The following is a 23,817-nucleotide window of genomic DNA, read 5'->3' as shown; positions in this document are numbered from 1 at the left end:
TATTCTGGAAAATCTGTAGTTAAAGTTTTGTTGATTCAATTAATTTAAAAAATCCTTTAATAATCCCAAAGGGAAATTAAGTTACCCAAGTTCAGCATGATGTTTTGGTGCTTAACCTTTGGAATATATCATAACAGTGTCCAAAAAGGCATTAAAACCCTGCATGATGCGCTGCTCTCTGAGGGATGTCTGTAGCCTTTTCACACAACATTAACATCTTGACACCTTGTGGCCATAAATGCTTACTAAACCCCAGAGAGCGGCACGCTGGGAGTGGAACTCGGTTCCTATAAGAGGAGGGATCTGTTCTTAATCTATCAGCAGGTTTTATATCCTACCGGCCTTAATTGAGATGGCATTAATCTCAGTTGTGGGTCCATATAGCCTGCAAGCCAAGGCAAACGCCCCTGTCATACCACACATTTATAAGAGCCATAAATGGCTGCTGTGATAAGGAACAAGAAGAATCTGACCAGAGAAGTAAGCTGACCTTATAAAAACCGTCAAGCGGCTGAGCTGTTGCGCGCCGTTAGGTTGGCTGTTGATATCTAACAGTGACATGATTTAAAGCTAAATTAGTATTCATCACACTAGTCACAAGCCATTAATCTAATATCCCCAACATGAAATGATATGCAAATTGCATCCCATTGTCATGCTGCACCGCACGTCAGTCTTTGAAAATCACCACCGCCACAGCGGACCTACCTTACCTAAAGGATCTATAAACCCTTTGCTCATCTGTGAATATGGCTTAAATTAGTTCCACACAAATAATTATAATAAAAAAAGGAAGTAAAAATAAATCAGACTAAAGTAGATACCGCGCTATTCTCGCAAACAATGAGCATAGGTTGGTAACTCAGATCTGCCAATTTTCAGCATTTTCAGTTCTCAGTTACTTAGCTTTTCTGATTCATAAATGCATCTTACATAATTGTCATCAGGTTAGGTTTGATGGCACTCGTCGGTGTGAGAGTTGTTACTTTGGAGAGGAATTTAGCAAACTGTAACATCAGTGAGGATTTTGAAAAGATGGAAAAAACAGAGACGTGAGATTCTGATTGGAGGGAAACATGCTGTCCGTTTATCTTATAACACAGAGAAATATCCCATCAGGTGTTGGTCATTTCTCTCCTTTATAATACCATTTGCTGCTTTTGCAGTAATGGTCACTTCATAAATGTTATTTTTGCAGAGGAGCTGTTGGCTCTAGGTGCTTAATTCATACCCTAATGCTGTAGTGCTCCAGTTCGGTCTTCATCTCAAGACAATATTTTTAGGTTCTTGGTCTCGACAACATTTTTATTCAGTGTTATCATGGTCTCAGACAGGGCGGTCTAGTGCTACCTGAGATAACTTTAACAAATCCTATTTTTACTTAAATATAACAATGTGATCAGAGTCGCCAGATCTGTTACCAGAATGATTTTAAACAGCTGTGCCATCGACAGAGTGATCAGCTGATAGCTGATCTATAAAAAATAGCTATATTATCCTGAAACAAGAGGGAATGCTCCTCTGTTTCAGCACCTTTGATTTATCTCTGCATATTTTGCAGTAATTATAGAGCAGCAGCGCATTCTGCTCTGAGGTGAAGCTACTTTCTAGTTGGATATTAAAACTCTACGGTGTCGGCAAAATTTAGCTCACGGTTGATCTGTTGAGTGACTTTGATTTTGAAGAGAACCACGGAAAATAAAGAGAAACAGCTCTATAAAGTGAGCTGCTTGAACATCCAATTTTTAACCTTAAAGGTCTTTATTAAGCATCCTAACCTGCTTGTGAACAGATGGAAATATCATCAGGGTATGCATGGAACTGCTGTCTTATCACGACAGGAGGTCTATGCTTCATTCAAGGGTGTCTTTTTCAAGAAAGAAACTTTAAAGTCCTTGAAAATATAAACACTATTTCTGAACGTGTTTATTTATAATTGTCTGTTTTAAATTGTTCATCATATTTTTTTGTGCACTTAACTGACAAGCTAAAATTAATTTATCAAGTTTTGAGACATTATACTTTCAAGTGCAGATAAATATAATTAATTCTGCATTTTTTAAACTTTGAAAGCACATGACACTGAAACTTAACTAGTGAATAATCCAGCTTTTGTTGTTAAATTATAAAAAAGAAAAAAAAGTCCTTCAAAAATCATTTGCAATACCAAATTGAAAGGTTAACATCCAAAAAAGCTTTGAAACTATGCAAAAATCAAGGAAACGTTCAGAGTGATCAAGATGACAGTCAATCAATGTTTAACAACATTTCATTTTTTTGCACATTATATAGCTAGAACCTAAAGAACACCAGAGGATAATTAGTTCCTTTGGTGAGGTCGGCTTTGGCATGCTTTGAGCTGCATCAGGGAATATGTTTATGACAGACGTTAGAAACAGGAGCCACAGCAGAAGTCCAAGGAGAGCAATTAGTACAAATGAAGTGGATGAGCTGTTAGCCGGTTTTTATTAGCCTCAGTGATCAGTTCAGAGGCCTTTAGCCTCCTATTATCAGAAACAACCCAACCCAAACCGACTGATGCCGTTTGTGTTGTTGGGCGTCTTAATATAAAAAGAAAAGCATATATGAAATGACTTTTTATCATCAGTGAAGACCTCAATTTATGCAATGTCGTCTATTCATCGTCATATTGATATCAGAGGGGGCCGTGCTTTTTCTGTGGCAGCTCCCAGGTGATAGGATGATCTTCCTTTGGGTATAAGACAGGCCTCTTCACTTGCTGTTTTTAAGCCTCTTCTTAAGAGCCATCTTTTTTCTTTGGCTTTTTGCAAAATCTGAGAAGGTTTCGCTTTGTTTTATTGTGTCTGTATATTAAATTGTTTTTTATATTTGATCTTTTCTATTTTATAATTGCATTGTGTACCAGCTTTGGTACTGTCTGTGCTTCATACATAAAGTTTATACTATTAAATGTATTTTGACTTTATTTCTGTTTACTTTAGGCTTAATTTTAAACTTGCCTTAATGATCAACAAAGCACACATGAGTTCATTAAAATAAATGTTCCATACAATGTTGAATAGCAGCTTTTACCCTTGTTGCTGAACAGTTTCTATCATCTTAGCTGTTGTGGATCTTTGATGATTTCAAAAAAGGGCTAAGCTAATGTATTCAACTGTTCTTTTGGACAAAATGTGTTTGTACCTTCGGTGTTTTCGCAGTAAGCTAAAGAGCAGAGAAGAAATGTGATTTTAACATTAGATTCAACAGTTTCAGGCTAATTATTTTGACGTACATACTCTGCCTAAATCTTTTTTTCATAACACAGAGAGCTAAAGATGGTTTTATGTATCTTTCTTATGTTTCAATGCCAAACAAAGTTATGTGGTTTTAAGAGAATAACAACCTAGACAGGCCATGATCAAATTTGATGAGTTTAAACCAAGACTTCTGCATAAAAAAACAATAAATCGCATGAAGGTTGCAACTTATTCCATGTGTGACATAAGATCCACTGCTTAGGAATCTAGTTCTGATCAAATGAATTACAATAACGTTTAAATGTACGACATACAGCAGCTCTTTCTACAATAATACAGATTCACAGGGCCTTTAATATTTTGACGGAGGTCCAACTTACTTTGATGAATTACTTCAGGTGTTTTATTTAACCTTTGTGTGGAACTACTGGACCGTATGCAGAGCTTTGATTAAAGGACTTTGGAATGATAACAAAAAAAACATATAACTGAAACAGCAAGGGGAAAAGCAAAGTCGTATGTCACTTGAACTACCAGAGTCAAAAAAAGCTCATGAATGAGGAGTGCAGGACATCAGGACACCAATGAGGACAATGTTTGGCTACCTGAGCAAACTCTGTTAAAGTTCTTGTCCTGTTAAATAACAGTTCTGATGATTCGATGCAACATCTAAAATCTTCGCCCACAACTACAGGCACCCAATAGATAACCTATATGGGTAAGGAGTTCTCCTCTTTCTTATTCCAGTTCCTCTTTCCCCATTCCCTTAAGCCTTTCTCCCACATGTCCTGCACTTCAAACACATGCGAATTCTCAGAGATCCTTTTTTTCCAATTCCATACTAGGATCCATGTTAAGGTAGAGAGAGAGCGGAGGTAGAGGTGTGAGGCTGGTACTGGGCTGAAAGGCAAAGATGGGGAATATGAAGAAGCCAGGAGCTTTGAGAATCAGAAAGCATCACAGCTATCAGATGAAAAGTAGGAGGAAGTCTATTCCAGTTCAGACAGCATAGCCTCATAGCCGCCACACTTTTCTGTACTGAAGGGATTTATGTCTCCTGGTCTAAAAACCGTGGTGACACAGAGGAGCGCCAACGTTGCAGCCTTTCACAGATGGGAGGCAGCAGGTTTCAGGTGACAAAAGTCAAACAAGCAAATCAGGTTAACATGAAGCAAAGGGTGAGAGTGTTGAAGCAAAGAGTACAGGTGCTGTGATTTGGAGCCAGATTAAGAGTCTCAAATGTACTATATTAAGAAGGAAAGGAATAATATAAATACAAATTTTTACCAGTGTAATTATTATTTCAATAATTCATGCAAAACCTTATGACAAAACCTGCTTCGTCAAACATAATGGATGAAACATTTACAGCTGTGATATATGCACACATTTCAGTGGGATCATAAGATTCTTACTGACAAAAACAAAACAGTTATTTATGCTGCTAACTGTTAACGCAAAGGATTGAAAAAAGACAAAAGTATTTAGCCTCATGATTATTTGCTTCCTACATGCAGTATTTATGAGACATTTCAATGAATTATAACTGCTTTCCTGGAAAAGAGGCGGTGCTTATTAAAGTCCTCTCCTATTTCTGTCATTTAACTTGGTTTCAAACCGGTTTGTCCTCAAGGCCCCTGCTACTGCAACTTACACTGATGGCATCACAGGATACTGAATTAGGGAAGTCAGATGGATTTAATCTGATTTAGAGAAATGTTATTAAAATATTCGAGGAATAACATTGTCCAAAAATAAACACAAGACCCTTTTTACACATCGGCTGAAACTTAGAGGTAAAATGAAAAACATTCCCAGCTTGTTCCTCCCATGTCAGACACATTAAAGCAGGAATTAAATCATATCAATCTTTGTTATCTAATGTTGAATCCACAGTACATCAACTTCCACCTTTTTATGTAGTTCTGATATAAAGCAGGAAGGTACAGTATATCATGACAAGCCTGAACAGGTGATATGTGAAATGTGATGTTTGCTGGTAGTGGTGAGTGTTTTAGATAGGATTCCACTATCTTTAGCGTCTTCAGACCATGCGGTGCTGCTTTTATCCTGCCAATCGAACAAAACAGGGAAAACAAGGCAATCTTTCAAAGGACAGATACTTTATTAGGGGTTTAGGTGAACCATGATAAATTTAACAAGCAGAGGTCTTCCAGATATAAAAGTACTGAGAAAAAAATTTATAGAGGCACATTTGGACAAGGGCCACATCAAACAGCTTGGCCAGCTGAGCAACATCGCAGCGGGATGCCTAATAAGCCTAGCACAATTTTTCACCCCATATTTTATCAATAAAAAAGCAGTTTAAACAGCCTCCAGACCTGAACCACAGCCGCTGCACTGCATGCCATCTGGAGCCCTCTTTCATTTTATAATCCAACTGTCATTAAAATGCTTTTTGGCAGTTTACAGCTCGTTCCCCATGTGCAGATGTGGAAGCGATCTTTAGACAGGGCCTTCTGATCAAAGTGTTTGCTGTTGTCAGGCAGAAACCTCAGCGCTCTTCGGCTACCTTCCGGTTCCATCAGTATGTCAGACCTCCTTTTGCATGTTCATTTTACAACTTATTCAATTATCAGGGAAAGCACCTGTAGAGAGGTCAGAGCAAAAAAAAAGGTCCATACTAAAGAACCACCATCCAGGATCACACAGCAAAGATCAATGTCCTGGGGGAGGACTGGGAGAATACACCAGTGAAAGGCCATGCAGTGACTCATCATCAAATTAAACAATAGACAGGTATCAAGATGACTAAATAATGCTTGACTGAAAGACAACACAGATACAATAATCATAGCAGCATGGGATAAGCAGTCAGCACTAGAACAGTAGTGATGGGGTCTACCACATTATTCAAGACCGAAGATGGAGACTGAAACATTTCCCTTGAGTCCATCAAGAACATAAGGTCCTGGCAGCTGACTACTCAAAGAACCCTTAACCAAGCTCGGACTGGTAATCTGTGATACCGGGCATTTGCCGCTGGGCCGGTCCAAATTTCAGTGTGAGGGCCGGCCCTCCTTAAATCATACAGCCCTAACACTTATTCTCCGGTTGAAGCTCCTAGCTGTGACAGTAAATAACTCAAAGAGCTCAAGAAGTAATACAATGTGAACTACCTAAATGATGCATGCAGTATATATAGCCCTTCCTTGTCACGCAAATCCTTGTGACGGTTGGCATATTGTGTAATTTTCTATTTCTTCAAACTGTAAAATCCTTGCAACAAACTAAATTACAATAAAACTAAAATGCTTTTTAAACCAAACTACGATGTTCCTCTTATATTTGGCGAATTTATGTTTGAATATTTTTTAAAAGTATGTTGCAGTGCATGATGATGGGTTTTTGCATCTAAAGGCTAACGTTTCCCGTCTTATGTCCCAATCTGGCAGTTTAGGATGGCTGTCTATAGGTAAAAAACTTTTTTCTTTAGATTTATGGCCTATGGAGATCAATAGACTTTGGTTCAAATTGGGCAAGATTTTGCATATCCAGGCGGTTTATGAAAATTGATTGGACTGGAAAACGTGAGTTAGTAACATCTGGCAACCCTGCTGATGTGGTGTCCGTGTTAATAACCAAAGCCAGTAAAACCACATTATTCAAGTCTTGGCGATGGTTGTCGCGTGATGCTTGAAGATAGATCGGTTAATCAACAACGTGTATTCGTATTGTGTTTCACATTTTTTTATAGATGTAGATGGAAAAATGCTGAGCCGAAAATCGTTCGAGTCCGAGCCTGCCTTAACCCAAGTGGTTAGAAAACCGTACAGGAAGTTCTGTGACATCCCGCCGCTGGAAGTCACTACCAACAGCCAACAGTGGGAAGTAGCATGTAAGTTGATCTAGATGATAACTATCTAACTAGACATTCTGGTTTTGGAAAAGCAGAAACAAACTAAGAGGTCATCAACAAAGAAATGAGGAGTATCAGCAAAATGAAGGAAACAAGAGAGTCTCAAGAATGTCAAGTGCCCCAAACATAAATGCAAAATCTCAGCACACCTAAAGGCACAGGAACATAGGAAACTGCTTTCAGAGTGCAGTTAATTGGTTAATTGTTACTGCAATCTGAAAGGTTAAACTTATTGTAGTTGGAGCTCTCTAATGCCCCAAACAGAAATAGAAAACCATGAATATTCTGCGATGGTCCTTATTGTCATTGGGACACTTTGGGATTTAACCCCAAACTAGAAGTGTGGTTTTGACAGGTTTTAACAAAAACCTCTAAGATCCATTGCCAGAGGATGGCCTTGCATGGAAAACACATCCAAACCCTGAAGCTCACAGGGCCAGGGTACAGTACCCAAAGTACCCAAGTAAAAACATAAATATTGTTTGGGTAGATCACAAAGTAAATAAATAAAAACCAATTAAAACATTAATTTGATATCCACTGTGCACCTGAATAATTCTTAAAACTTATCATAACGTTACATACTTTGCTGTGTACACCACAAAGTGTACCTACAGAGTTGCAGAAGGTGACCAAAGGAAACTTGAGAAGAAAGTGGTGTCCAAAATGAGGTCAAGATGAACTATGTAACACAAACATTATAATTTACATCATCACAAAGGTTACCACAGTGTCTCATTATTTGCATTTCCACCCCATTTTGAGACACAGTATACACCTAGAGTTGCACGCTGTTCAGTGACATACAGTCTCCCCAACGATACGATGTAGTGCACATGGCGTTAGTACTCTGACTGGGTGTTGATTGAAGCACTGCTAAAGCCAGTGAGGCATGTTGCCTTTGCTTGGCAGCCGTCCCGGTGTGAGAACTAGGGCCATATTCCGCCTGTCTGCGCCATGTGTTCGCTCTCCTCAAAGCGCAGCGGCTGGTGCCACTCAACCACCAACTTCCCACCTCCCCCCGCCATTCTTCCCACCCACTGGCATCTCTGTGGGCACCCCCATTCCTAGCAGCTCTGCACTAATGAAGTCAAATTAATTTAATGGATGCCCATGTTGCCTGCATCTGAGGTGCTTGGCATGGGAACAATTTCAACGCTCAGTTTTCAGGCTCAGAGCCTCATACATATCCAAGAGTTGGTATTCCTGCTCAATGTGTCGGGCTGAAAGTGACAAGCATATCATCCCTGGTTGCAGCACTGTGCTTTGGTTGAATCAGAAATGGTCTTCAGTGTTCACAGAAATTACAGCAGGAATGTTTCACAGTTCACTTATTAGTGAGGCCAGGTGTTCTCAGCTAATTAAAGTTAAAACCAAGCGAGAAAAGCGCAAATAAGTGGCAAAGTACATAAGTGACAGCCATCATTAACATTTACCACATTCTGCTTCTTACCTTAAAAAAATCCCTGTTAATTTTAATGGTGTATACAATAATTATTTTTCTCCAGTAATCCCCTGAAGCCCTAGTGCTTTTCCCCCAAGCTGTTGCAGATCAAAGCAAGCTGGCTTTTCACATCAGGCTATGCCGTGGCTACTTTAATTGAAGGCAGCTGGACTGTGTGTGTTTGGGGCCAAAGCTCAGTGTACTCTCCAGGGTTCTCAGCTTTCCTCTTTCCATACACTTTTGCCCACAGAAAAAATTCCTCCAGAGCCCATGTGATGTTAAGATCGGCAGGATTTGAGGTTTGACAGTCACCACAGGCATCTGGGTGTTTAGACTGACTTGGAGATCCTCAAGTGGTCAGAAAACAAAAATGGTCTCAATAGGTGGGAGATAGACCCACTGCTTACATCCTTCATGATCAATTGTCAATGATAATTTTCTAAAAGCTGAAATAGTCTCACTAAATGTTAAAAATAAACATTTGGCATCCAGAGATAGAGTCCAGGGCTTCAAATAGGGCCTTTGACTTAAAGCAAATGTATGAAGACAATTAGATTTGTAAAATTGGCAGGTACACTAGCCTGCTGACAGATCTCCTTTTAACAAACGTTTATTGAGACTCCTTAACCATTCTTCTGACCAAAGGGGAAGCAGCACTTCTTCAGAGAAAAATGATCCATGATGGCACAGGTTCCAAAACCAAACAGGAGAGTTCTATATTTGTCCTTGATTACATATGCCATTTGCCGTGGAGGAAAAGCAAGTCTTCTAGCATTAAGAAGCCTTCACCAGATGAGCCAAGGCAGTGACAGACGTTGAGTTTTAGTATGCCAAATCCAAATGCATGAAAAGTCTGTCTTGAATTTCTTTCCAGAAGAAATGTGTAAGTAATTACAGTCCTGCCATGTTTATTGAATAAAAACTCACTTAGGCATTGTGTTTATGCATGATCAGAAACGTTCAAATCTTACATCTACACACAATAAAAAAAAAAACTCTGTGGCTTTTCATATTACCGCAGAACATCTGCACTCAATATGGAATTGATTTTGCTTGCATTACTCACATGGAAAAATGTATATAAGGCTTTGATTGTTATCCAAACAGAGGCCACTTAAAAAAAAAAGAGAGAATGTTGTCCCATGTTGGCTTTTAGAGCACTGGACAGGCATGTAGGAAGGGTCTCGTCAGTTTAAACTTCATGTTAAACAATGCAATACGATACCTGATGTCTTAACATGTAGAAAAATCTCCCTGCACAACTTTAAACTACCAACTATGAACTCAAGAACATATTCTAGTTGTATGTTTTTAATGTTGCAGCAGAAATCAAGACTCCAGTTTTTAATGAACCCATTCTAGGAAGCGTGTCTGAATTGTAGCTGAAAGCTTAACAGTGGCTGTAATGACTGGTCATTCATGCTGCAGTTGCTTTTCGATATCCACAAATTAGTTTGTCTGTCTCTATGACTTCTTACTAGGATTGGTAATGTTTCTTTAAAAGTAACTAGCTATGTTTACTAGTTACTTCTCCAGAAAAGTTAGTAACTCAGTTACTAGACGATCAAATTAACTAGTTACAAGCCAAGGTAACTTTGCAATAGCTTTTTATAATTTAAAATGTCAAAGAATTTTCATTTGATCTGGACTTTAAATTAATCCAGAGGTTCAATCATGAAATTTGCAAAAGATTTAACAGGATTTACGCAGTTAAAGAAAAAAGTGAATTATTCAGAAAATAAAGAGCGACAGGTGGGCAGCCTGCTGTCAGTCGGTGATGAGATGATGTGGGGAGCTTCTTTGGATCAGAGATGCATCTAACTCAAAAATACAAACAATGAGGAAATCACAGAAACATTTAGCCTTTGACTTCAAATAATGAGTTTATTTAGGAACGCTGTAATTGAGTCAATGTCTCTGCGCCATCGTCTTGGTGGCATGTGGAACGCCCGCCCACTTTGCTGCTTCTCAGCCAATCAGTATCACCGATGCACTTCCCTGATGTAGAAATATTTCCCCAGAGGCGGCATAGATAGTGCGCTTATGAAAAGTCACTTTGATGGATCGAGTTCTAGTAACATGCTGCGTTAGATTGCAAGTAACACAATACAGTTACTATTATGTAACACGTTGTTCTGCCTATGACATCAGAAGGGACATTTTATGTAAAAAAACTCACAACTTTTTCTTAGAATTTGGGAGTGATTCTGTTGCTGACATGGTTCACTAGGTTGCTTTTTTTACATTAACAAGAAACTGCATGGGGATACATATTAAAGTGATTTTAGATTTCATTTTTTAGTCCGTTTTTCCTCCTGATATTTAAATTTAGTTCAATGATGGATGTTGTTTTCTTCAAATGTGCCCTATTATGCATGCATGTGTTAATGCTAAATGTAAAACAATATATTTACTTCAATAAATGCAAAATTATATATTTAAAAAGCAATGCATATAAATATATTTGTAAAACCAGTTGGGTAAAATGTAGTTTTGGTCTAGAAATGGTGTAAAAATTCCCAGCTTGTCTTGTTTGATATGGCGTACCATGATTTCTCTACTGCTGTATCATTGAACTAAAGAGATCTCTAGCAGAAAATTGTTCAATCGAGTGTCACGGTCAGCCAATGCTGAAGACTTTTATGACAGAAGCAGGGCTTTCAAGTGGGAAACTGGTGTTTGAAGAAAAAAATCTCTGAAAACAGATCTACCTGGTGCAGAAAACAAAAAACAAAAACATGCACACCAAAACCTGCTGCTCATCCAGGCGACAATAACTCCCTCAATAGCAATGATCACAAGCAGTTACACATGGCTGAGTGGCGAAATAATGTTCTCAAAGAGCTGGTAGAGTACTGGTGTTTGGAAGAAAGTGCAGGAAAGCTTGTCTTAGTATTTCAAAAGAACAAAAGGAAGTTCTAATAACACTCTCAACCCCCCCAACAAACAGCTTCCCAGAGCAACAGCAGTAAGTGAAAGAAGATTACAGTGTTGAAGCCATGTTGTGTTTTCACACTCCCTTTGTTCTGAGTGGCGAGCGTGATTCTGTTTCAAAACCCCTCCATTTTTATTTCCGGTGCCAACATCATATCTAACCTTTACAAGAGAATCTGGACCAGGGTACAGGATGCCACATCAATGACGCAGCAGCCATGTTGACTGTCCCTGCATTGGCGTATGACATGCATTGCTACTGACAAGCTGTCTTTGCTGATGTTAGTTGACTCTGTCTGCTGGCAAGCCCTGCAGAAGCCCAGAGTATTTCTCTGTCATCACGCCTACCCTTCCCAGCATTCACTGGGATGGGTCTTCCCCTCTAAGCATGGCAGTAGACTCACTTGCCTCCAAGCTTGTCCACAAACACACGCTGCAAACACATCTTTCACACATCTTCCTCCTCATCATCACATGCCTGTATGTTCAATTTACATTTCTTAAACAAATAGTTCGGGATGCACACATTAGCGTGAATAATTGTTGTTTTATGTGACAAAGTAGCTTGTAATTGTAAAAAGGAAGGAACATGATATACCCTTTTTATATTTTAAACTGTTAATAGGTGCGGAAATCCAAGAAACAAAGCAGAAAGGTTGCAGAGATGTTAACACAAGATTAGGTTACAGGATTTCACAATGCTCCATCCATCATCTCAAGGAGCAAAAAGAACTGTAAAACCAAGAATTTACTCTACTTTAAGTGACACAACGGGAAAAGAGAGGATGTAGGCTCTGGAGGAGATGGATATATCTACAGCTGAGGTTGGGAAGTCTGTTAAAGTCGGGCATACATTGTACGATTTTTTTGCCCTTTTCAGGCCAATTCTGCAGTCATGAGAGAATTTTTCGATCACGGCGTAGTGTACAGGGGGTAACGAAGGGCGATAAGTCTCTCACGACCACCTCCCGATCAGGAATTATGAGGCTGGGAGAATATCAAAACAAGTTTGAAATTCAGTCGGCCTTCGTAAGGTGTCCGTGAGGCAAATTGCTCAGCGGGCAAACAAGGATTCTTCTTCTTCCTCTCAGACGAAAACACAAAAGCATGCAAGTGAAATAGCATTCTTTCTGTAAAATTGACAGATCGCAGTAGCCACTTTTACTCAGCCATGTCTTTGTCCAAATATGTCGTCGCTTTTTCTTTTTAGGGCTTCCAGCAAACAAAATTGCAGACCCAGGTTTTAGCTTTCAAAAACCTAAAATGCAGCAGTTGAGTTAATCCTTTCCAGCTATCATCGCAGCCCCAGCACCTGTGCAGAAGAGCGAAGGACCTTGCCTATTCAGCCAGGCCAACAATTCCTTTTAACAACCCCTCTTTCAGACAATTAGACGGGTATGGGGCATTGCAGGCTAACAAAAGAAGCCAAACGACCCCAATTCTAAGAGGTGAACGCCTTTGTCTGTTTCAATTTGCATGTTTTCAAACAAAAACAAGGTTTTGTTGGGCTACTGTATAAAACCTCAAACTCAACGCTATTCCTGACATTTTGAATTTAAAAAGCTTCCTGGATGGGAAGCGAAACGTCTTCAAATTGGAAACAATGTCCAGTGGATTGTAACAGTGTGAACTTTTAAACCCTGCATTTTCGCCACACATTGTGAGCTGTAGCTGCATGCGACGATTGAAAATATCGCAGTGTATGCCCGGCTTAACAGGATAGACGTATTGTGCACTCCATAAATCTGAACTTTATGGAAGAGAGAAGTAACTATCCCAGTAACGCTTAAGGTATTAGGAAACAACTTTATTTGATAACCAACTAGTTCTAACTTGTGGCTTTTAGTGATATTAGTTGTTTCTTAGTAATTCAAGCAGATCTGGATTATATCTGTCACCAGATCTGTCATGCTCTTCATGCGCCTTACACTGTTGGGGAAGTTTTGTCAGAAACTTTTGGAATTCTGCTTTTAATGAAAAGGACAAAATGACCAAAATACCAAAATTAGAGGGAAAATCCTTCATCTGCTGTGTTAAATGATGTTTTCTCCTTCATATGGAAGGATGTAACCAAGGAGGAGCAAAAGCAGGAGAAGGGGAGAGAGGAGAAGAGAGAGACAAAGACAAGAAGAGAAAAATGACATCTCCATATTAAGGCCTGCGTTGCCAGTGTCAGTTCTAATTTCACAGCGCCTGTGGGGAGCTGAATGCAACCAGTCAGCTCTGGTCTCATCTTGTTCCTCCTCCATTTTGAATCAGGCCAGATGAATCCCAAGCTGGGGGGGAAAGGAATATTACTGGCAAATTGGTTTTAGATTAAAGATGGTGGCGAGGCATTCTGCTTTCTCAGCTCTTTCCCAGGTGCACTTAATATAATTTCATTAAAGAGATGAGGAAGGATCATCACTTGTGTTGAAACATCAGGGCGATCTCTTTTCACCATCAGTAATGTTAAGGTTGCCAGGTGGGTGGCCTGTTTATTATAGAATATGATGTGACCAGGAGGCTATGCTGGATTAACCCAGCAACAGAGGTTCTAGGTGGGTTTCTAGGAGGGAAAACTAATTTATTGTAAACAAATCTTGTCTTAAAACAGAGCTACAGAGGAGTGAGAGAATGTCTTTAAAAGTAAAGAGGAGAAGAAGCAAAGATCTGTATTTTTTTCATCATAACTGCATCATAACACTTTACTTATTATTTATATGAGACTTCTATAATGAAACTCAGATGGACGATTCAGTTCTTGTGTAGTTGGAAACATCTTAACATTTCTTCTGTCTCTCAGACCATGAGGGAGCTCTTAATATTCTTACTGAGGTGACGCAGCCTTCAGAGGTTAAATTAAGGGTCCCTCTGAGGTTAAACCACTGTGAACATTTCAATTTTGCCAACATACTTGCAAAAACACACTAAAACTATTCTGAACTATTTTACTTCTTTCCCCTCACTCTCAAAGCATCTATAAAGTGTTTTATGAAAAAAGGGAAATATAAAGATAATTTTTTAGGCTGTAGTGGCCTTGATTCTGTTATTTATTTATTATTCACGCCACAGCAGCACCCAGAACGGAAATATTAAAAAGGACTCAGCCCATATTTCTGCAATGAGTATGTGGGAAGTGTTGTCCCTTTCCTTTCGTTTACCCTAACCAAAATGTAGTATGACCTTACCCGGTCGGAAACATCTTTGGGTTTCTCCTGGGTCTCTATGGGAGACCCACGATGACCCTGTAGGTAAAACTACTTTGACGCTATCATGTAAATTAGGCAGAGGAACTGTTGACAGAAATCAGTGCTGGGGCTTTTTCAAGGTTAAAACACTGAAGTTTACTTTAGTTTATGTAATATAGGCAAATCTCAACAAGGGATTCGTACTGTCTCATGTGATATTAGTAGGAAAATGTGTCACCACTTAGGTGCTGTGTTTGATTATGTAGGTGTGGGTGTCCATAAGTTCTCTACATCAAGTGCAGCAACATCTAGTCACCCAAAGTGCTGAATGTCCCATTTATAATTTATCCTCCTATTAAAGAAAACCTGTGTCAGACATAGTGTCTTTATAAACTAGCCACTGTGTTTTCACTCTAACTGCTTCCTTTTGGCTCTGACAAACTTCCTCTAACGTCTAACAGGAGCAGGGAGCAGCCTCCATAAATGACTATATCAGTGCTACAGCATTAAAGAACCATAGAAATGATGAGATGATGGGTCTCAAAGAGTCTTTTAGAGACGGACAGTAAATGGGACTAAATGGAATTAGCCAACCAGGGTGTTCTTTGCTATGGTGATGGTGATACTGCAGTGGTTCTGCCATTTTATACACAGACAGGCATATAATAGAATTTTGGATCAGCTGAAATAACTGAAGGCAGTGGAGAAGCCAGGTCCAGACAGATAAATGGACCTCATAAGGATAGGATGACATTCCTTAAGAGTTATTCTATATCCTCGACTGAGAGAAGATAAGAAGGAGAAGGTATTTCATAACTCTCAAATAAAAGCTGATGTTTTTTTTTTATTGCAAACAGTAAGAAATTTGGATGGTCTCTTTCTACATTTGGAAAACAGAAGCATAGATAAAGAAAGTTCATAGAAGTATGATCTAATAAATTCATCTGCTGCTTATCATCAGTGTAAAGCAGAATAGACAGACACAGAGCTATTTCCATTCGTATTCCTCATCTAGCTAAAGCCATTGAAATAAAGTATATCCTGTATTATACACACAAAAAAGGGCACATTTTGTTGATCTTCAACTCCATGATGGGATCATACACTGTTAGATATATAAACAAAATTTAGACACTATCAGAACTATGTTTTTGATCCTGATATCCCTTTAGGAAAAAAGCATTTTTAAAAATAGGATCTAATACTTTATCAAGGTAAATGCTCTGTCATAAAATAATAAATAATATTTCATTGGCGTTAAACAATTAAGCAGTCTCTTCCCTCTTTTTTCCAGATAATACACATATTTTGTCTCAAACACAAGCTTGTTCAAAGTAAGAATACCATCCTCTGACAATGTGTTACTTAAAATGTGCTTATAATAAACCAAAGAAGTCCAACTAAAGTCTTAAAGAATTCACCTTTTTCAACGGCTGTGACTAATGTTAGCATGACTGGATTTTTTTAATATAACTGATCATTTGTCTGGTAACATTTTGAAGTAGCTCTTTTCAAACAGATATAGAAGAATAAAAAAATACAGAAAAAAAATCTTTGGTTCAATAAACTTAGTATTTAGCTTTAAACATCATAAAATGTAATGGCTGCTATTTCAGCTGCTCTCTGATAATCCTAGAGCCATTAGACCAGACTCAGGCCTATTAGAGCTACAAAATATTTTATAAAAAGATCACAGGTTTAATGATAACATACACTAACAGTGCTAACAGCGACTCAGGGGTTTTCTTCAAACAGTGTGAAGAACAAACTCAAACAAAAAAGAAACAACAGTACAACTAACCAGTAAACTACATCATCCCAAATGCATTGTTATACCATTATGGGTATTATCTTAAGACAGATTAATTCACTTTTTCGTTTCACATGTCATTAACAACCTTTCCTTTCTTATGAAAGACTCAACACATTGCTTACTCATTACAGGATGAGTAAGCAATTAGTTGGACGTTTAAATTATTTTTCTTAATGTTTTGACCTGGGGGCAAACTGAATGAAAAAGTGTTTTAACAAACAGTGAGAGTTTAAACAGCATAGATACTGACACTTGAATGCATCGTATATGTTCACCCTTTGGTAGATCAGATTACAGAGTTTCTTTAAAGAATATGACTTATAGGTATAGAGGACAATCCTTTATTTTCGGGTGGATCATCTAAATAAGTGGTCCTCCTAATTGTCAATCATTCTGGTTATATGTTTACGTAAGGCCATCCTACGAGCTCGTCCAGGTAGCCATCTTTTTCCGCACATGCGCACCTTCAGGCGAGTATGCGTGGTGATCTACGGTTTCAGACAGTCATTGAAGCTCACCTTTCTCACAACGGTTCTTTGGTAATGGCCGAGGGTCAAAAGAGAAAAATTGTCTACGAAGTGTATGAGAAGAAAAGAGAGGCCTCAGAAGAGGCAGATATATCCCAGAATGCTTTGCATAGAGAGTTCTCTTCGCAAAGTATTATGGGATTTGCTGTCACAGCGGCCCGCTGTCGCCATAGAATGTCGCTAGCCTACAGCGGCGACTAGTAACAAAGATGGCGCAGGCACCGGAAGTGGAGGAGGTTGACATGACCGACGGGGCAAAAAGCAGTGATCATCTGTCCAAACAGTCAATTAATTTGCTATAAAGTCCAATATATGGTCCCTGCTCTTTATAGTGATTAAGGGATTTAGGGGTTAGGGCGGACGTTCGGAAACACTAAGCTTGTATGAGCTATGAGAACAGCAACTTTTAAACAGAGAGTGCACTAGGGGAAATGGGCATGTGCATGCTCTCGCTGTACAGGGTTGTGCATGTGCATTTTTTTAAGTGGAGAGGGCAGGTCTTTTTAAAAAGATTCACAAGAATTCTCCACAATAACTTTAAATCTAGAGTTAGTGTTCATTCATTCAAGACTTTTACCATGGGTAGAAAAGCCATGCTGGAGGAAGTGACTACAGATGTCTAATTCATGCAGGAAACACATCGTTGCAAGTTTTGTGAAGAGTAGCTTGATACCTGCAAGTTTCTCAACAGGCAGCCATTCAGAATGTCTTTGCTGTAGCAACCTGTGGCTGTTATTCAAATACACTGTAACTGATTGCACCCCAGAGGAACACCTGGAAGCCAAATTTTAATGAAGTTAATCCATGAAATCCTGACAATGTGGGTGTTCAGGTGGCTGCTAATCTGATATGAAAGGAGTCTTTTCTTTTTCATTGGTTAGATATGGAAGAGCTGACACCTGCTTCAGTAAAAGGTTGCAGAAAATGATCACTGTCAAGATATCTCCCAAGAAGGCAATTACAAATGACAGTGTTTGTCTTTCTCCTTATGAAAGCAAATTTCTTTCTTTGCTTTTTTTGAACCTGAATTTGGTGATGGGTTGTCAAATTATCTTTTGCTCATCCTCATTTGCTCAGTAATTTGATATGGTTGCTTCACAGTTCTCATCACCCTGATTAGCTGGAGGTGTGTTTCCGAGGAATAAAAAGGTCATCCCTGCTATGGTTGTTATCTAAATTTTTATTCTGGTGAGTGCCAGAGTTCCTCCATAATTTCATAGTTTCCGGACATTAATTTCCAGAGCTTGTAATCATCTAAATCTATTTTGAAAAAAATGTTAAAGCTCAGCAAAGACAAATGTGGCAAAGATGGCTAGGTGGATGAAACAAAGCATGGATGGACAGAATATTACATTTTCCCCATAATTATACAGAGCCTGTATTCGCTCTTCTCTGCCATGGACCAAACTTCAAATTAATTATGAACCCTTATTCTCAATGCCTGTACGTGCACCCCCAATATTTTGGCTATTTTCACTAAAGAAAGGCCCAGTTTCTCGTGTAAATGCAAATATGGATAATGAAAGTGGGAGACTGATATATATGGTTTTTATATTTTATGTTCTTTTACAATCATACAAGTTTTGTATTACAAATGAAGCACTCTTATTACCTAAGCACTCTCATTATCTAAGTTTCTGTTTCCTTGAGAGCATGATATAATTTCTTTTTGTACTCACGAGCTCTCTGTGCCATGCTCAGACCATGCTGACCATGATGTAATTTGTTTTTGGTTTCGGCTTTCCACGAGCCCTGGGTGGGTTCGGGCCCGAAACATATTTTGGTTTCTGTAATCATGCGCTCCAGGTGTGAGAGGGGGCGATCACTTTTCCTGATTGGGTGAGAGATTTTCCTTTGAAGTTTGGCATCAATGACGGATGGCAGTTGGCACTGGAAGGGTCTGCTAGGGTTGCATATGGACGCCTAGCTGCGCGGGTTGCTGCCCTGCCGGGATCGACCGGCCCTCCGATCCTTGTGTCACGTAGGGGAAAATATAAATTGTATTGAGACAATATAGTTTGTATTCAGCACCGTGCCTTGATTGATGTGCTTGCTTTGCTGTTTTCTGTGGCGGAATAAAACATCACATTTTAATTCTAGCAGAAAGAGTTTGTGTGTTCTGTGTGTGACATCTTTATTGCCGACTCATCCCGATCCTGCCTAAATTTCATAATACAGAGACAGATTGTATAACCAGGGAGAGTACTTGTTTTTCTCCCAGTGTTGCCACTGATCCTAGTTGCAAGTAACTCTGAACTTTGACTAGGCCATTCTAAACCTCTCTGCTGTAGCCTTGGCTCTATGGTGAAAAGGCTGCCTCCATGGATGGTAGCTTCCTCTGGTTTTTCGTATCACAAAGCCTCTAACTGGTTTATTTAGATGGATCATTCTTTTTAAGGTTCTTTTACCAGCTTTTACCAGGTATGAGGCTGCTACCACTATAGCCGGGCATAAACTGTACAATTTTTATCCCTTTTCGGGCCGATTTTCCATTTGTGCAAGAATTTTTTTCGATCGGGCCAACTTTCAGCATTAATGTGCATCATGTAGTGTATAGGGAGTAACGAGGGGTGATTAGTACTCTCATGACCACTTCCTGATCAGGAATCATGAGGTCAGGAGAAAATCAGACATGTTTGAAATTCAGTCGGCCGTTGTAAGGTGGTCATGGCCAAATCGCTCAGTGGGCATGCGCAAACAAGGATTCTTCTTCTTCCTCTCAAATGAAAACACAGAAGCATGGCGGGTTGCAGGTGAAATGGAGTTCTTTCTATAAAATTGACCGACAGTAGTAGCCACGTTTGCTCAGCCACGTATTTGACCAAATACGTCGTCACCTTTTCTTTTCAGGCCTTTCAGCACAAAATTGCTCAAATTGGCAAGGCAGCGCATTTCACTCTACTGAGCTTCATATTCCTCTTCTACTACTTGGCTTCCAGATAGACGAGTCTCACTGCAGAGTCCGACGTGGTTTTTAGATGTACAGAGTGAGCAGGTTAATTGCATCAGAGCATCGGGTCACACAGTGTGAGAAACATACATTGTGAGCTGTGGACTTTTAAACCCTTTGTTTTTATCGTACAGTGTGAGCTGTAGCTGCATGCAGCAATTGAAAATATCGCACAGTGTATGCCCGGCTTATGGTGGTATGGTGTGTTAAGAGTCTGGTGTGGTCTTAGTTTTCAACCAAATACTGAATATAGATGAAAATAATACAGTTCTGATCAGTGTATTCTCATTATCAGTTCGTACGAAATCGTACGAAAAGTTATGCACCGTAATTTCGTACGTTTTGGATGTTTTTTTCGTAGTATTTCGTCGTATTTTTACGTCTTGCCTCGAGACAAGATATCCTTGCGCATGCGCATCTTACGCACCATTCAATAACATAGAATTTAACATACAATTAACCCTAACCCTGACCCTAACCCTAACCCTAAGATACAAAACAGCAAGCAACCTAGTGAGAGACATAAAGAAGTGATTATTGCACTGTTTTTCCCAGTTTTACGTCCTTCCGCGGATCTGCTTTTTTCGTCTGTCTGGCTGTGTATGCACACTGATCTGTTTTTTCGAGGAAAAACGTCCAAAACGTACGAAATACTGTGCATAACTTTTCGTAGGATTTCATAAGAACTGATAATGAGAATATGTTGTTCTGATTCATCGCACATGTTTGTCTGTGTCCCCCAAATGAACTGTGGTAAACGGGACTTCTTGTTGTGTTTTTTCAGCAATTTCCCCTACTTTACTTTACAATGACTGATTGAACATTGCACTATGAGATTTTCAAAATTGTCTGCTATGTTCTTGGTTCTGAATGAAGCTGTTTACCCTCATACAGATTTACTAATTAGGTGTCTTCAGAAAACAATTGATTTGAACTATTAAGGGCTATCAGAGTAAACGGTACTGAATATTAATGTATTTAAAGGTACATTTGTATATTTGTGGAGGTTTTTGTCACACTTCTAAATTACTGCATTACTTTGTGTCAGTCTCATAAAATCCTACATACAAATTCAAATTTGACAAAATCTGAAGATTTTTAGCACTTTTAGTAATGTTGCCAGTCTGATCATCCAGAAAATCTATCTGAGTGGTAAAGGCAACAATTAGATAAAAGCTTCAGCCTAAGTAGAACATTACAATTGGTACAAGCTTTTCTTCCTGTAAGTCACAGCAAAAACAAAAGACCCCATCCCAAAAAGAAAAATAAATAATCAAGACTCCTCAAACACAGCTTGTTTCTCTACCTCAGAATCATATTCCTCAATCTGACACAGGGTTTACTATGAAAACTAAACCGTGTATTGGGAACACTCCAGTTTTACCCCCTGCACCCATGTCAAGGAGCGGTATGGAAACTGACAAGCTAGTTATATTTTTTCCTTGACGCATCAACAAGCGAGTGCCTTTCGCTCCTTTTCGCTTCAGTAAAGAGATAAAAGCCTATTGACTTGCCAGGCAACAGTTAATGCAAATTATGCCTGCTATCAATGTATTATTTATAAGGAGAGTTGCAGACGTTTCCACAGAACTGAACGCTATGCTTACAGAAGATTAGGCATGCTATCTTTTTCATTTACCAGAGGGTAATTGCTAAACTGTGCAAGAATTAGGATTTGTAAAATTCCCCAAAGGTGTTTCATCTTGTAAACAGGTGGTTGCTATCAGCCAAGTGCTTTTAAGTCAGCGACAAACCGACACAGCCCTGGTAAGGAATTATCAAAGGGTTAACTTTCTCGCTGCAGGAAAAAAACTTTTTTCTTCTTTATACATAACTCAGAAATGTTAAAGTTAAATAATAAATGCTCAAACTTGAGACGGATTTGTCGGCGCCGCTGGTTAATATATCTAACAGCTTTTAATTAAAAACTTTTTCTACAAAATACTGAAGAGTTCAACCTTAACCTTGACTATGTTTATTCAGTGGAGAGAAAATCTACTGTAGAGAATTATTTAGGTTTGACAAAATCACCATTTCTGTAATTAATAGTGACCCTGCAGTAAAACTTTATCCAACCCCACTGAGCCAGGCTTCTCCTATCACCAGGTTGACCGGACACCTTTGCACAGTCTCTCTGTAGGGTCACGACCTTTTTCAACATTTTTTTTAAATAAAGCATTTTAAATGCCACAATAAACACATTTCATGAATTTTGATGCCAATTAAGGCCTTAATTTAAACAATAATTATTTAATGACTTTTAATGATTTTTAATCACCTGTGGAAACCCTGTATTAAGCATACAAAAAGTAAATTAGCTAAATTAGTTAAAGCAATTTCTAAGCTGTTTCTCAATTTACAAGAATGCGACTTTGGACTCGTGTTTTTGCCAAGTATGTTCTTGACAAAAACACAGGCGAGTATGGACTCGTGGGGGAATAATGATTAATACAGTCAGATAAACACAAATCAAATGAACATTTTGCAAAATAAAACAAAGACGAGAGGGCTGCTGCAGACGGGCTTAGTTTAGCCCTGACTGCAGTTAGCCTCGGAGCTCCTCTGGTTGCCATGGTTCTCTAAAAATCTGAACTTTTCTTTAAATTACGCACTTAATTAGTAAATGGGCCATATAGTGACACTTAGAAGTATAATGTTCTCGCCTCAAACCATCTTAAAACATAACACTTTTAACTTGATACTCTGAGCTTTGTTAGCACTCAAATGGAAGCTGCTGCTGCCGCAGTGCATGCTGGGACAGCTGTCAATCCCAAGAACGGACAAATCTGCTCTGATGCATGCTGGGTAAAGACGGAGGGGCGAAAACAACCTCCAGGGACTTTGTCCGTTCTCGGCCTACTTATTCTTGTGAAATGGATCAGATTTAGGGCTGAGGCTGATGATGTTTCACGAGCACATGAGAACGTACACATATTGAGAAATGGCTCTAAATATATATATTTTCAAAGGACAAACTGAAGATGCCATCACTGCCAACAACATTTTCTTTGTGTCTAAGCAATAAATGTCAAGCAAAAAGTTTAATAGAGATTTAATGATGTGGCTAATGATAATACGGTGCTTTCAGGAATGTACAAATGACAAAAAATAAAGTGTTTTAGTCAACAACATGAAATCTTTTTCATTTTAAGATTTGTTTCACTTCTTTATTTATTCCCCCGCTCCCCCTGCAACATGAAAAAAAGTAGTTGACAAAGGCTGGAGCTCTTTGCGGTTCTTTTTCTCACCCAACAACACCTTCAGACTACCTCCTCTCTCTAGACGGGAGCTTTAATTTTGTTATTCACAACTCCCAGTCACTTCATGTGGTGTGTGAATAAACACAGGAAAAGCAGCCTTACCTTGTCGTCAATGTCACTTTCGCTGTCACACTGTAACAGAAAACAGACAAACAAGGGGAATGTTAGGAATTATTCATTCGGCTCCCCCACGAAGCATAATCATTGCAGATGTTATTTTTGTGTGCCACCTTTTATTCACTGTCAGCTCTCAGAGCAAACAGTGCAAGATGAAGACAGAAAGAAGAGTCTGCAAGTCAAAGAGACTCCCCCCCCCTCTAGTCTTCCAAACAGACAGAAAACCATTCTGGTGTTTTTGTTATAAATTCAATGCTGCAAGTTTGCAAAAGATGTTCTATTATGAAAAAAAAACCTGTTCAGTATTTCAACATTCAGCTGCAGCACCTCATTTAGCCCTTTAAGTGTGTTTCAAAAATTGGACGATAGTATCTCAAGGACGCAGGTTCTTTGAATTCTCCAGCACGCCGCCTATTAAGTGTGGTATTCCAAATCTGCCTTGTGACAAGCCCGTCTTTAATTTCTATGTCAGACCTTTACAAGGATAAACGAACTGAAAAA

The 23,817-nt window shown here is 39.0% G+C and overlaps 1 protein-coding gene across 8 annotated transcripts in view; it reads right to left on the bottom strand.

The window, feature by feature from the left end:
* The window catches only part of LOC107087863 (autism susceptibility gene 2 protein-like), a 445,596-nt gene that overhangs the window by 105,754 nt on the left and 316,025 nt on the right, over positions 1–23,817 (bottom strand). For all 8 annotated transcript variants that reach the window (XM_015379664.1, XM_015379659.1, XM_015379665.1 and 5 more), the window contains one exon: positions 23,302–23,331. In XM_015379664.1, the coding sequence (XP_015235150.1) occupies positions 23,302–23,331 (30 nt within the window). The remainder of the gene's footprint in view (positions 1–23,301; positions 23,332–23,817) is intronic.

Source organism: Cyprinodon variegatus, unplaced genomic scaffold (genome assembly GCF_000732505.1).
Source record: "Cyprinodon variegatus isolate N-32 unplaced genomic scaffold, C_variegatus-1.0 Scaffold197, whole genome shotgun sequence".
Classification (NCBI taxonomy): domain Eukaryota; kingdom Metazoa; phylum Chordata; class Actinopteri; order Cyprinodontiformes; family Cyprinodontidae; genus Cyprinodon; species Cyprinodon variegatus.
Note: the sequence above shows the minus strand (reverse complement) of the source record. Positions and strands in the feature narration are given on the sequence as shown.